The 14,559-nt window shown below is 62.1% G+C and overlaps 2 protein-coding genes across 5 annotated transcripts in view; one reads left to right on the top strand and one right to left on the bottom strand.

Moving 5' to 3' along the window:
• Nucleotides 158-14,218, bottom strand: CGN (cingulin). Of its 4 annotated transcripts, none has more exons than XM_021376531.1 (21): nt 14,098-14,218; nt 8,398-9,252; nt 8,194-8,294; nt 7,892-7,961; nt 7,727-7,822; nt 7,524-7,654; nt 7,250-7,349; nt 6,964-7,176; nt 6,351-6,499; nt 6,132-6,273; nt 5,860-6,060; nt 5,337-5,522; nt 4,758-5,015; nt 4,150-4,320; nt 3,898-4,059; nt 2,644-2,733; nt 1,583-1,666; nt 1,123-1,241; nt 939-1,047; nt 654-817; nt 158-545 (listed from the first exon to the last, which is right to left on the bottom strand). In XM_021376531.1, exons 1-21 carry the CDS (start codon nt 14,173-14,175, stop codon nt 404-406), a joined length of 3,621 nt encoding a protein of 1,206 aa, XP_021232206.1. In that variant the 5' UTR covers nt 14,176-14,218; the 3' UTR covers nt 158-403. The 4 variants fall into 4 exon arrangements, with proteins under 4 accessions (XP_021232206.1, XP_021232207.1, XP_021232204.1 ...); XM_021376532.1 differs by lacking the exon at nt 14,098-14,218 and adding an exon at nt 9,791-14,082; XM_021376529.1 differs by lacking the exon at nt 14,098-14,218 and having other exon boundaries at nt 8,398-14,082.
• The window catches only part of PSMB4 (proteasome subunit beta 4), a 2,661-nt gene continuing 2,479 nt past the window's right edge, over nt 14,378-14,559 (top strand). Inside the window, exon 1 of the mRNA XM_021376533.1 lies at nt 14,378-14,539. Coding sequence (XP_021232208.1) covers nt 14,412-14,539 — 128 coding nt within the window. The 5' untranslated portion in view covers nt 14,378-14,411. The remainder of the gene's footprint in view (nt 14,540-14,559) is intronic.

The following is a 14,559-nucleotide window of genomic DNA, read 5'->3' as shown; positions in this document are numbered from 1 at the left end:
AATCAACACAACGGCGCTAATTAGCACCTGGCACAGCTCCCATTCTCGTTAATTAGTGATAATGAGGATGTATCTCGGGGCCAGTCCCAGCCCGGCAGGAGGGAGCCACATGCCCCCAACCCGCGCCCCAGTCCTGCACCGCCGCCATGGGCACCACCGGGGTTGGAGTGGTTTTATTGAAAATAGCACTTTGAGAGGGAAAAGAGCGGGGAGGAATGAGGGAGACAATTGCATATAAAAATAAATGGGAGCTGAGGGGCAGTGGTGCTCCCTGGGGACCACGGGCTCTATCCCCACAGCCACCAGCGGCCAAAAAGCCACGAAGAGGAAGAGGGCCGATGGCAGACGCCCGTGGGGCAGAGGTCTCTGAGCAGTTCCTGCAGCCCTGGGGGCTCCGTGGGGCTCAGCAGGAGCTAGTCTGCAGGTTGGCCTCGTTGAGCAGTGAAGTGATGGAGGAGGGTCCGTAGGCGCTGTCCAGGTCCTCATCGGAGCTGAGCGCATCGTCCTGCAGTGAGGAGTCGGCAGCCGCGCGGGCGGCTCTGCGCCTGGGGAGGGGGAGAGGGCTGGTCGGGCCATGGGGCACGGCGAGGCCTTGGGGCCCATCCATGGGGCAGTGGAGCACGGCGAGGCCCTGGGGCCGCCCCTCCCCATACCAGGCATCTTTCTCCAGCGCCTTGACACGGCCCTGCAGCTGCTCGTTGAGCTCGTGCTGTTCCTCCAGCTCCCGCTGCGCCTTCTTGCGGGCGGCCTCCAGCCGCTCGATCTCCTCCTCGGCCTCGTCCACCTGCCGCTTCAGCGCCTTCACGCGCAGGCTCAGCTGCGGGGACACGGCTCTCGATGGCCACCAACCCATGGCCATAGGGCCACCACTACCCAATGGCTGCTGGGACAACGGCCACCAACCCATGGCCACGGGTGGCCATGTGCCCACCGCCCACCTGGTCCTTCTGGTCATTGACATGCTGCCGCTCGTCATCGATCTGGATGGTCAGCTCCTTCACTTTGCGCTCCAGCTTGCGGTTGGAGGACTGGAGGACGCTCTTCTCCCTGACAGGAGGTGGGGGGTGAGGACCTGATGGCGTGGTTGGCCCATGGTGGCGGTGGGGACAACGGGGCCACTACCTCTCCTCAGCCTGCAGCCGGTCCTGCAGCTCCTCCAGGCGTGCTTCCAGCTGTGAGACGGAGCCGCCTGCCTTCTGCATGCCCTCGGAGCTGGCCAGGCGGCTCTTCAGCTCCTTGTTCTGGGGAGAAGGGAACACGGGGGCCACCAGAGGCCACCAGGTCAATCTGAGCCTTGGCCACCAGGTCAGCTCAACCCCAGCCTCAGCCACCAGGTCAACACCAGCCTCTGGGGAGGATGGCAGGGCCACTGGTGGAGACCCCGCCCCAGAAACCTCTCCCAAGGAGTGCCCACGATGAGGATGGTTTTACAGTGGTAATTATCTGCGCAGAGGGACGTGGGCATCGGGAGGTGCCTGGGGTGCAGCATAATGGCACAGTGCGGAGCTCAGTGCCCGTCCCGCCATTGCGTTCCCATCACTCAGGGCATGGAAGGATGAGAAACGTGGTCCCCAGTGCCCACCTGGCGCTCCAGCGAGACCTTGTCGCACTCCAGGTCCTGGCGGCTCGAGCGCTCCTGCAGCAGCTCAGCACGCAGCTGGTCAATCTGGGGGTGGGGACGTTGGCCACAGCTTTGGTCACCGCAGTGCCAGCCCTGATCCCATGTCACACACCCCAACGAGAGGCTGCTGGCTCCCTCCCCAATTAGCTGTCCTCTTTCTATTCCTAACAAGCAGCTGCCACACCTCCCACCCCTGGGTGTGCGGGCTGCAATTCTCCACTGGAGGGTTTAACTGGTTGGACTGGGAGCGGGGACCTTCAGGCACCGCAGTGTGGCCGTGCTTGGGGCCAGAATGGATTTGGTGCACCAATGGATCAAACCCAACGCCCCAGGGCTCATCCAGGGCCAACCATACCACTCTGGCAGTTATTTTAAAGTTGTGGGAATGGGATTTTGTGCAGCGTTGCCTAAATGATAAGTGAACGGCCTTAGAAGTCACACAGTGACTCTGTCAGAGCCATACTCCGGTTTCACTGCCACCTACACACTGCATTGCTCAATTTGGACAAATTGAGGACATGTGAGGCAAAGCTCCGCTGGGATGTGCCCAGTTTGGAGATGAAAAATGGGAAACCCACGGAAATCACCCACCCCCCTCCCCAGTCCCTAGCCCCACAGTGTGCCCCTGGGGCCCAGAATGCCCCTACAAGCAACGGGACCATCCACTGGCCAAGCCAATGCTGCAGTGCTGGGAGGTTCAGCCATAGCTCTGCTGGGATGTGCTCCTTCTGGGGATGAAAAATGGGAAAACCCACGCCAAAGCTCAGCCCCATGGGGCTGGAACGTCCCTGTCCACCCCCTGGAGCGCTGCGAGCAATGGGGCCGTAGCTCCCGCAACCCATCGGCAACGCCAACGCCACCAATGCCATAGCTCCTGCGTCAGCTCTGGCTTTGAAGCTAATGAGCAGTTGGGTTAATTGGGAGCTGACAGCCTCAACTTCCTGCACAAACACCAACCTCCCTCCGTAATTTTGGGCATTGTTTTTGCATCATGCTCATGGGATTTCCGCTGGCCGCCCTACCTGGTCGCGACTGCGGTTGACGCGCTCGGTCAGCAGCTCAGCCGTGCTTCGCTCCTCCTCCAGCTCCTCCTCCAGGCGCTTGGACTTCTCCTGCAGGCAGACGGGGGGTCAGCGCCGGCCCCACCGCATCGGGAGGGCACCGGGCTGGTGGGAGAAGGGCCCTCCACTGCCATTTGTGGGGTTTCATTGGGCGGGGCCAGAAAAATGGGTGCACTCTGGCGGCACCGCCGCCCCATGCAGCTGCAGGATGACTGAGCACGCTCTGCCCCTTGCTGTCAGTGCTCAGCACTGCAGGGAGCGGGTGGAGGTGTGGGTCTGGGTGCCACAGGATGCTTTTTGGGGCAACACGGACCTGCTGGTTTTGGGGTGCCAGAAGTTGGCTTTTGTGTGCCAGGGGCTGGTTTTTGGGGCACCACGATCCCAGATTTTGGGCACCAATGAGTCTGGTGGATTTCAGGCACCACACCCAATTCCTTGGGTGCCGGTGACCCAGTTTTGGGAACCCCAACCTGGATTTTTTGGGCACTGCGACTGCACTTGGTTTTTGGGCACTGTGACCCTGTTGTTTTTTTGGGGTGCCTCAGCTCCATTTGATTTTTCAGGTGTCCCAACCCTCGTTTTGGGCACCAACGACCCCAGTTTTCAGGTGACAACCACCCCATTAGGTTTTGGAAGCCAACGACCCAGTTTTTAGGTGTCCCAATCCTAGTTTCGGGGTGCCAACGACCCCATATATTTGGGTGCCCTAACCCCAGGATTTTGGGCACCAATGACTGGTTTTCAGGCACCCTGATCCCAGATTTTGGGTCCCAACAACCCATTCTTTGGGCACCAGTGACCCCAGGTTTTTGGGCACCCCAACCCAGTTTTTGGGTGCAATGACCCCTGTTTTTGGGTGCCCCAACCAAGGATTTTGGGCACCAAAAACCCTGGATTTTTGGGTGTCCCAACCCCAGTTTTGGGTGCCAGTGACCCATTCTTTGGGTGCCAACAACCCCATTGGTTTTTAGGCGCCCTGATCCCCATTTTCAGGCAGTCTGACCCTGAATTTTGGGTGCCCCAACCCAGTTTTTGGGCAACTATGACCACATTGGTTTTTGGTTGCCCCAACCCCAGGATCTTGCCTGCCAGCGACCCACTCTTTGGGCAGCAGCACCCCTGGATTTTTGGTTACCTGTGACTCCAGATTTCAGGAGATGCCACAACCTCACTCTTTGTGTGCCAGCAATCCATTTTTCCAGTGTCCCAACCCACCTCCAGTGCCTTGAGCTGCCGCGAGCGGTCGTCCTGGGAGCGCCTCTTGGCATCCGCCTCCTCCTCAAGGCCACGCAGGCGCTGCAGCATCACGTCCCGCTCCAGCAGCGCGCCATCCCGCTCTGCCTGGCTGTCCTGCAGCGCCTGCTTCAGCCTGGCGACCTGGGGACAGTGGTGAGACGCAGTGTGGAGATAGCAGCCCCACGGCCACCTGGGCCATAGCTGGGCCATGGCCACCAGTCCCTGCTGTACCTCGTCCTGCAGCCGTCCTACACTGAACTGCATCTTCTCCACCTCGGCACTGCGGTCCTTGGCTTGTTTTTGGGAATCAGTGATCTCCTTGCGGGATTTCTCCTTGCATTCCTCCAGCTGAGCCTTGAGCGCGGCCAGCGAGCGGTTGGACTCCTCTGTCATCTGCTCCAGCTGCAGGAGAACAGTGGGACCAGAGGTGGGAAGGGGGATGTGGGCTTAGGAGGACATTGCTGCCCCATTGCGATGGGCAGGAGCCCATTGGATGGGAGCTGGAAGGCACTGGGATGCGTAGGTACAAGTGTCCCAAAGTGCAAGGGACAATGCGTCCCTGGACATAGATCCATGGGGACAGCATGGATTTAGGGAGCATGAACACAAAGAGGGACATCCCAACACAACAGGGAAGGATCAAAACAGGGGGATGAGCACATCTAAAGAGTGGGGCAGAGCCCTGCAGCGCTGCACCCATGCCCTACCCTGGCCAGGGCATCTCTGAGACCAGCAAGCCATGGGATACCCCAACCTGGACGGGATCCATGAGGACCACCGCCCTCCACCCACACCCCATCGATTGGGCGATGGGGCGATAAGGTGCGGGCGCTCCCCACCTCTCTGTTCAGTTTCTCGGTGCTGCGGTCCAGCAGCCGCTTCTGCTCTTCCAGCTCGTTCTTTGCACGCTTCAGCTGCTCCTTCTGCCTCTGCTCGTCCTGGAGGGACGCGCTCAGCTCCCGCTGCTCCTGCGTCAGCCGCGCCATTCCCCTCTGCGCCTCGTCTAGACGCGTCTCCAGCGTCCGCTGCATCCGCAGCAGCTCCTGCTCACGGTCCGTGGCTTCACCCAATGACTCCTCCGCGCGCCTGCGCTCTGCCTGGGAGGGAGGGAGGATGGCACTATCCCCCATGTTTCCCAGTGTCCCCCCGGTGCCATTTGCTTCCCTCTGTGACCTCACATCCCCAGATGCCCCCCAGTGTCCCCAGTATTCCTCATATCTCCCAGTGTCCCCCAGGTGCCACCTGCATTGTCCCATGTCCCCACACATCCCCCAGATGTCCCAAAGTCCCCCAACATTCCCCCCCTCTCCCAGTGTCCCCATTGTCCCTCTGGTGCCATCTGCTTTCCTCTAAGACTTCACATTCCCCAAACAACCTCATCTCCCCAAACCCCGCGTCCTTCAGCCCAGCCCAGGTACCTCCAGTTTGGTGACCTTCTCGCGGAGCCGGGCCTGGGAGCCCTCCCAGTTTTCCCCCATGCGCTCGTAGTCTTTCAGCTGCGTCTCCAAGCCCTGCACCTTCCTCCTCAGCTCCTCATGCTGCTCCTGCAGCTCCCGCAGTGCCGCCTCCGCTGCCTCCCTCTCGCTCTCCAGGGAAACCTTCGCCTGCAACACAGCCACACAACAGGGTGGGCCACCTGGCCTCATGGCCACCAGCCTAGCCCAGGAGATATGCGGTGAAACTGGGGTCCCATTGCAGCAGCATGGTGAGATTGCCCCTTGGCTCATGGTTGGGCAGCACTGAGCCATTCCCCATCCCATCCCAATCTCATTCAATCTCCATCCTCTTCACCCCAACGCCATCACCACCCCCACTCCCATCCCACCCCCACACCATCCCCATCCCTGTCCCTGTCCCCCTCCTCACACTGTCCCCATTCCTGTCCCTACTCCGTCCCCGTTCCTGTCCCCCTCCCCACACCATCCCCATCCCACCCCTCACCCTGACAGCTTCGTCCCTCTCCTCTCGCAGCCGCTCCATGTCACGGTGGCACTGCTCTATGGCTCCGCTGTGGCTCTGGGCCTCGTCCCGCACAGTGCTGCGCAGCGCCTGCAGCTCCTCTTCCCGCTGCCGCACCACCTCCTCCTGCTGCTCCTTCTCCTGCGCCAGCTCCCACTGTGCCTCTCGCGCCCGGCGCAGCTCCTGGGGATGGAATGGGCTCAGGGACCCTGACGGGTCGCACACGGTACCCAGATCCCCGCTTTGCTACGCACCGTGCGCAGCGCTTCCATCTCTCCGGGGTCAGCTGCGCTGCTCCGCGCCCTCTCCACCTCCTCCCGTGCAGCCGTGAAGCGCTCCCGCAGCTCCCGCAGCTCCTCCTCGAACTCCTCCCGCTCCATCTTCACCTGCAGCAGTCTGGGAACGGGAGTATGGGATGGAGGGGGCCGGCAACCCCCCCGGCCCAGAGCATGCCCCGATTTGCCAGGACGCACTCCTGCTTGGCAGCGCGCAGCTCATCCTTGTTCCGCTGAAACATCTCCCTCCAATGCCCCGTCTCCTCTGCGCTCTCCTCCAGTTCACGCTGAAGGTTCCGCACCACTGCGCCAATCTTCTGCTTCTCTGACTCCAGGTCAGCCCGGTTCTGGGGAACGGGGGGGAGCACTTGGAGTGGGAGTCCTTGGGGGATGCTGAGACCCTCTCTGGGGATGCTCCAGGAATGCTGAGCCCCTGCCCAGGGATGCTGCAGTGATGCCCCAAGGATGCTCCTAAGGATGCTCAGACCCTGCCCAGGGATGTTCTGCCAGGGGGTTCTCTAGGGATGCTCCTAAGGATGCTCAAGCTCTGCCTGGGGATTCTCTGCCCTGAGGATGCTCAGACCGTACCCAGGGATGCTCAGATCCTCTCTGGGGATGCTGAGGCTCTGCCTGGTTTAACACCACTCAAAGCAGCCCCCCAGGAGGTGGCCCAAGGACACGGGTCGCCCCGAGGCATCAGGCAGCACTGATAGCTCCAGGCTCCCCCAGGGACAGAGCACAGCGAGATGGAGCATGACACAGAACCTCATCATTGCGTACAAATGGGGGATGTGAGGACACGGGTCCTCACCTGCGAGATGTCCTCCACGCTGCGCCGGAGCTGCTCCATGTCGCTGTGGCACTGCAGCCGTACGCGCTCCAGCTCGCGGTCGTGGTTGGCCACCTCCTCCTTCAGAGCCCCTTTCAGTGCCGTCAGCTCCCGTTCCCGCAGACGCAGGTGCTCCTCCAACCGCTGCCGGGAGCTCAGGGCCTCCTCCAGCTCCTCCCGGGCCTCCTCCAGCTCCTAGAACACAGAGGTCCCCGTGGTTGGTGGCACAGTGAAGGATGGTTGTGGAGTAGTGCACGTGGCCATGTACCTTGTACAGAGTGTCGGTGTCTGGTGCTGTCCTCATCTCTGCGCGCGCTGCTTTCAGCTGCTCCTCTGCCCGAGCCTGTGCCGCCTTTGCCTCCCCGAGCCTGCGGGGACACCGGCCCTGAGACCCCGTAACGCACAACAGAGCCCTCGGAGCCCACTGATGGAGAGGGGAACCCAGACCACATCTACAGCTGAAAGGACGGCGAGCTCCGCACCGCCAGATGGGGACATCGCGGGGACACCACTGCCTGGCGCAGGCCCTGTGCAGCCCTTACTCCTTCGTGCTCCTCTGCAGCTCCTGTATTCTCCTCTCCAGCGCTGCCCGCAGCCGCCCACTCTCCTCCTGGGCCTCCTCCAGCGCCCGCGTGGTGCCGTGGTCCTTGGTCAGCTCCAGCTTCTGGCGGAGCTGCACGGAGGGGATGGTGGTGACAATGACAGCCATACCCATGGGACACCCACCTCCACCCACCAACCTTACCTTGCTCTCCTCGTCCAACCTCTTCTGCAGCTCCTCCACCTTCTGGGCCAAAGCGTGGTGCTGGGGCTGGGAGCACGCCGTCCCCTTGGTGGGCGCCTGGGGACACCTGGGCTCAGCATCACCCCCCGTGTCCCAGAACCATAACCCTCCCTGTAACCCGCTCACCGCCACCTCCTGCAGCTTCTCCAGCACCAGCGCAGCCTTCCTCTTCAGCATCGCGCCGCTGTCCCTGCTCCTGGGGATGTTGTGGCAGAGGAAACACGTTGGGTATGGGATGGAGTGGGATGGGCACAGGAAGGATAGGGCACCCAAAGCACTTCACTGCTGCCATCCCCCAAATCCTCAGCACTCAACCACGTGGCATCAACTGCTTCGTTCCCAACCCACTGACACCCAACCAAGCAGCATCGCCATTCCCAGCCACCCCACAATGGGGCACGGCCACACCCAGGTCTGGGGACGCTCACCCCTCCTTCAGGATCCCATAGATGAGCTCCTTGGGGTCCTCGCTGCTGCCGGGCTGGGCCACCTCCTGCTGGTCCCGCAGCAGGTCCGGTGTTGACTTCAGCTGCCAGCGGGACAGAGATCTCAATCCCTCACGGGGGTTCCGCGCCCACCCCATGGCCACGGGACCACTGAGCGGTGCCACCACCACCCAACACCCCCTGTACCTGCAGCTCTGTCTGGGCTTTGCTCTGCGGCCGCTCCTCAGTGCCACGATTCACCGCCGTGCTCCTGCCCGCCCCGGTGGGCAGTGGGGACGGTGCGCTCACGGTGCGGCCATCGGGAACGGTGCTGCGGGCGTCCAGGCTCTGCGAGCGCTTCCTCTCCTCCGGGGCCACGCGGGACCGCCGTGCCGCGCGGCCACGCTGCTGCACCTTGCCATCAAACTTACTGATGAGCGAGTTCACCGAGGAGAGTGGTTCGGTGTCAATGTCACCACCCGCGTGCTGCGACCCCGGGCTCTCTGAGTCTGAGGGGGTGACCCCAAACCCGGAGCCTTCGCGGTGTGTGGCGTGGGCAATGCTCAGCGTGCTGCTGCTTCTGGAGCCGGGGGCCATGGGTGCATCGGTGGCGGCCAGCAGGTTGCCGTGGGACCGCGTCCGGCGCAGCTCAGACCCCATCTTGCTACGGGGTTTGTGCCGGGTGGGCACTGGGGCGGCACCGTGCTCTTCATCCGACATGCTGTAGGAAGGCTGTGGGTGCACATAGGGGTTCTCGGGGAGGTCCGGCTCATGGGGCAGCTCTGGGTGCCGTGTGCTGGGGGTTCCTGCAGGGTAGGAGCTGTCGCCCTTGATCTGCACCCCAAAGGAGTCGCCGCCCTTATCACCACTGTTGAGGACGACGAAGGGCTGCCCCGCGATGCCCTGCACGCGCACGGCCACCCCGTAGGAGCCCGGCTTGGCACGCGCCTTTGGGGCCTTCTTGGGCTCCTGGAGGTCATTGATGAAGCGGATCTGGACCCCATAGTCCACAGGGCTCTGCTTCTCTCCTGCACGCTCCATGCCAGGTGCGGTGCTGCCGTTCTGGGGAGAGGGCAGAGTCACAGTGGGACCCATGGTCTGTGCCCCCCAGCGCTGTCGGGATGCAGCCCTGTATGGCTGACATGTCCCCATAGGACAGATGTGGTCCCACAGTGGGAACGCAGCCTCACTGGGACAGGCATGGCCCCATAGGGGTATGGAGACCCACTGTGAGGACATTGCTCCAAAGAGAGGATGCTGGCTCATAGGGCAAACGTGGCCCCATGAAGTGGACACACACCATACAACAGACATTGTCCCGTAGGGAGGACATGGCCCCACAGGACAGATGCAGACCCAAGGCAGGGAGGAGACCCCATAGGGCTGGGGACCCGGTGGCTCTGCTCCCACGCACAGCACAGCCCCCGATCCCGCTGTGGTCACTGCACAGACAGAGCCCCTTCCCCGGATCGAGCCGACAGCGAAATACTCACAGAAAGCACCTGCAGACCGCCAGCCCCACGCAGCACCCCCAGCCCCACGCAGCTCCGACCCCATGGGGCCAGACCGACCCCGCGCATCACTGGCAGCCGGCACTCACCGATGTCCTTCGCTCGCCCTCCGCCACCAGCGAACCGCGGTCACCGCAGCGCCGGGAGCTCCGTCGGGACTGATGCAGAGCGACGGGAGAGCCCCAGGCAGCCCCGGCCCCACAGCGCTGCGCTCCTCCACCACTGCCTCCAGTGCCGGCAGCTCCGTGCGCTGCCCAAAATAACTGCGCCGCGAGCAGCACCGCGGGCACCGCACTCAGCGCACGGCCATGGGATAGTGGCACAGAGCCGGGGTCACCACGTCCCGCACGTACAAAGAAAGGGAGAACGGCACCAACATCCCACGTTTTCAGCTTTTGGTCTCAATGTCACCCCCCTGCAGCCCCTACATCTGCCCCCATGCCCACCCCAAAGCCTCAGCTCCGGGCACACTGCAGAGCACAAATGGCCACTGGGACCCCACGGTGCCGGCGCTGAGGTTTTGCCAACCCCAACACATGGCAGAGGGTGGGTGCCAAGCTCGGCCCCAGCAGGGAACCAGCCCTGAGCAGATGGCGGAGGTGATAGCACCTGGCACTCAGTGGGGCGGCCATGGGGACGTGGGCTGCTGCCATGAGTGCGTTGTCCCCACAAGGCATCACAGTAACAAGACTGGCACCAGATCCCAAATGTCCCCGTGGTCATCCCGTGGTCACCCTATGGTCAACCTATGGCTACCCCATGGCCATTGAGTCTTTATGGGCAACCCATGGCCACCCCACGGTCATGGTTTCCCCATGAACACTGTGTCATTAAGGTCACCCCATGGGCACCATTTCCCCATTGCCACCCCACGGTCATGATGCACTCATTGCCACCCCGTGGTCACAGTGTCGCTACAGTCACTCTACACCTATGATGTCCCCATTTCCACCCCACTGCCACCCTATGGCCACCCCATGGGATGCAGCAGTGAGGACAGATTCTTTTCCTCCATGGGCACGCAGTGGGTCAGCCCCACAGCTCGAGCCAGGAGCAGGTGAGCACTAATCCCCGAGAATTCCCCATCCTGGCCGGGCTCCAGTGCTCAGATAAAGGGGAACAGATCGCATTCCAACACAGGAACGCAGCACTGACCCCACGGCCGCGCACAGCCCCCGGGAGGGGATCGCAGTGCAAATCAGGGCGACAAAAAGGGGGACCCCATTTGTGGTCCCCGGGGGCACTTTGCCCACGGAGCACAACGGCACTCGGCTCTGCCCGTGGGTCCCCGCGGCCGCGCGTGGCAGGCGGCCAGCTCCGCTCATGCAGATAGGGAGCACAAAGGGCCCTTTGTGGGCACCGCAACCCACAGAGCTGTTGTGCAACAGGCGGGCAGCGCCGGGAGGGGAAGGCCATCAGCACCGCACGTCCCAGTCTGTGGCACGGGAACGGGGACAGCGGGATCCGAGCACAAAAATCTCTTTTTTTCTGCCTGTTTTCTGGGCTTCGGGCTCTTTGCACCAAAAGCTCTGCTCCACCTGCAGTGCTGATTGCTCAACAGGGACAAAGTCTGAGCGGCTCTGTGCGCTGACAGCGCCCTGCCCGCAACCCCGACAAACCTGGGCTGCGCAAGGTTCGCCGAAACCCGAAACCAGGAGCGCGTCACGAGGCCGCGTCCTGCCCCACGCCCAGGGACGTCACCACGCTCCCCGAGCACTCAGGTTAATCATCAATGGGGACTGATGGCCCCGTCCCACTCCTTGCCCCGCTGCACTGGGCATGCAGCCCTGAAACCCAGTGGCTGTTGCAGAAAGCCATCTTCAGACAGGTGGCTGCCAGTGGGTCACAAACCGGTGGTCCACGAGCGTGGCAAATCCCAACAGCCAACACTAATCGCCAACCCCAACGGCCAACTCCCGTGGTCAGCTCAATGGTCCACAAAAGCAGCCAAGCCCAACAGCCAGCGCTGACAGCCAACCCTGACGGCCAACTCCAGCAGCCCACGAGCACAGCCAACCCTAATGGCCAACACCAATGGTCTAGGATAGCAGCCATCCCCATGGCCAACCCCAATGGCCAACTCCGACAACGTCCCATCAGTGCCTGCCAACCCAATGACAGCCCACGAGCGCTGGCACCACCATTAGGATGCTGGGAACGGAGGCACAAACCACCCCAGAACAGGAGCAGGAGGTGCTGCAAGGAACTGCAATGGGGCAAAATGGGGTCACAAGTGGTGGGTGAGCTACAGGATCAGGGCTGGAAGCTGCGCCTCTACGGGATCACTATCTATGGCATCCAGGCTGGAAGAGGGGTTATCTATGGGATCGATTGCTATAGGACTGAAAGGCATGCTCTCTATGGGATCACTGCCTAAGGGATCCAAGCCGGAAAAGGAGCTACTACGGGATAGATATCTATGGAATTGGGGCTGGAAGCCATGCACCGTATGGAATTGCTGCTGACAGGATCAGGGCTGGAACATGTGCTGTATGTAGGATTGTTATCTATGGAATCTAAGCTGGGAATCACATTGTCTATAGCATCACTATCTAGGGGATCCTTATCTATGGGATCCAAGCTGGAAGCCGCACTATCTACAGAATTGTTATCTATGGGATCCTTATCTATGGGATTCAAGCTGAAAGCCGCACTCCAAACCAGCTCGACTGGTCAGGGTGGTGGGGAGCGAACCCAGCCCAGAGCGATCCGCACACTCCAAACAAAGGGTTGGAGCAGCGGGCACGGAGCACGGGGATGGGTTATCCTGGGGACAGGTGACCCGGGCAGCTCTACCCTGCACCACAGGGATGGGGGCAGTGCCAGTTGGCACTTAGCGTCCCATTGGCACCAAGATCTGTTGGCACCAAGACCCCAGTGGCACTGGGGACACTGGGGCCAGAGGTATCGTGTCCCACCCCGCACACATTTGGCATTTCTCTCCCATTGAAGCTGAGTGCCGAGCGAAGTAGGGCAGCATTAAAGATGCAGGAGGTGCCACGTTACGGCCACCCGCAGCCGGGAAGGGTCGGCCCCAGTGACGTAGTGATGTCCTGGAGCAACGCGTTTCCCCGCTGTGGGATGGGGCTTGTCCTTGGGCAGCTCCAAAATGATTATCTCAGTCCTAACAAGGTCCAGAGGGAGCGGACTCACAATCCCAGAGGTGCTCGGGGTGGGAGGACTGGGGCTGGGACGTGGCTCTTATCAGCAGAGATAAGGACGGAGCCACAAAGGCCGCGTGGAATTTACAAGCAGAGCAGTACTGAAAGGGACAGGAATGGGATCTGTGGGGCTCTGGGGCCCTACAGAGCACTGCCTATGGGAACATCACAGTGGGGCTCTGTGGGAGGAGAACAGCATGCCCTATAGAAGAGTGCATGGGGACCCAGAGGGTCTATAAGGAAATGCAGATCCCCTATGGAAGGGGCAGGGCACCTACAAGGGCAGGGAGGGGCTATCGGGGACAGAGGGTCCCTGAGAGATCCCATAGATGGAGGGGGAAGACCCAAAGCACAGCAGACCCCCTGCTGGAGGACACCCTATGAGATGCGCTATGGGGCACGTCACACCCCAGAACAAGGACTTATGGGGACTGCTGTAGGGCAGAGCACCTCCCAACAGAGCCAGCCCCTATTGGATCTGTATGGGGACCCTATGGGGACTGTATGGGGACTGCAGGGTCAAGCAACCCCTATGCACAGAGTCAGCCCCTGTGGAACCTGCTGCAGGGTTCAATCCCCGTAAATTCTGCCATGGGGCAGGGCACAGCCCCGGAAGAGCAGCCCTACAGCCCAGCCCTTTAGGCACTGCCACAGGGCACAGCACACCCAGGAAGGACAACACCAGCAGGCACAGCCCTATGGGCTTCACCATGGGGGAGGGCACACTTCAAGGACAACAGCCCCCACAGACAACACTCCTATAGTCTCTGCCATGGGGCAGGACAAGCTCCAAGGGCAGCAGCCCCTACGGACCCAGCTCTATAGACTCTGCCACAAAGCAGGACAGGACCCACAGACTCTAACTCCTATAGGCCCTGCCCCATTGGTTTCTGCCATGGGGCAGGACACGCTGCATGGACCCCAGCCCCTCTATATGCTCCATCATAGGGCAGGACACGTTCCAAAGACACCAGCCCCTATGACTCTGGCCCCTATGGACTCTGCCATGGGGCAGGAGAGGCTGCACAGACCCCGACCCCTATGGCCCCAAACCCAATAGGCTCCAATACGGGGCACAACACACTCTAAGGGCAGCAGCCCCTACAGTCCCAGACCCTACATGCTCTGCCATGGGGCAGGACAAGACCCGCAGACCCTGATCCCTATGCCCCAGCCCCTCTGGGCCCCGCCATGGGGCCAGGACCCCACATACCCTACCCCAGCCCCACACTCACCGTTCCGCACCGCCCCGCACACCTCTGCCGCCGCCCCAACCTGTTACCTCCGCCACGCACCACCCCCTGCGCTCCCATTGGACCGCTCCGCACAAGGCCCCGCCTTAGGGTGGAGTCAAGTCGCACAGACCACGCCTCCAACCACGCCCCCTTTGGCTCCCTCAGCCCTGCCTCACTTCCGCCACTCCCAATATGGCGCCGCTCACACTCTCCAGTCACCCCCAAGATGGTGCCGTCCCGCCCCTCGCACTACGGTGGCCGGCGGCAGTCTCACTTCCGGCGCGCGTGCGCAGCGCGGCCGCACGGTGACTAAGATGGAGGTCGGGGGAGCGCGGGCGCCGCCGCCGTTCTGGGCCGGGGGTCCCGCCCCAGGGGCAGCGTACAGCCCCGGGGGGGTCGGCATCGGGAGTGGGGCCGGGCTGCGGCCCTACAGCGGTACCCTGTGAGCGGGGGGGGGCTGGG

This window comes from Numida meleagris, chromosome 24, assembly GCF_002078875.1.
Source record: "Numida meleagris isolate 19003 breed g44 Domestic line chromosome 24, NumMel1.0, whole genome shotgun sequence".
NCBI lineage: Eukaryota > Metazoa > Chordata > Aves > Galliformes > Numididae > Numida > Numida meleagris.
This window is presented reverse-complemented; position numbering and strand designations above follow the sequence as displayed.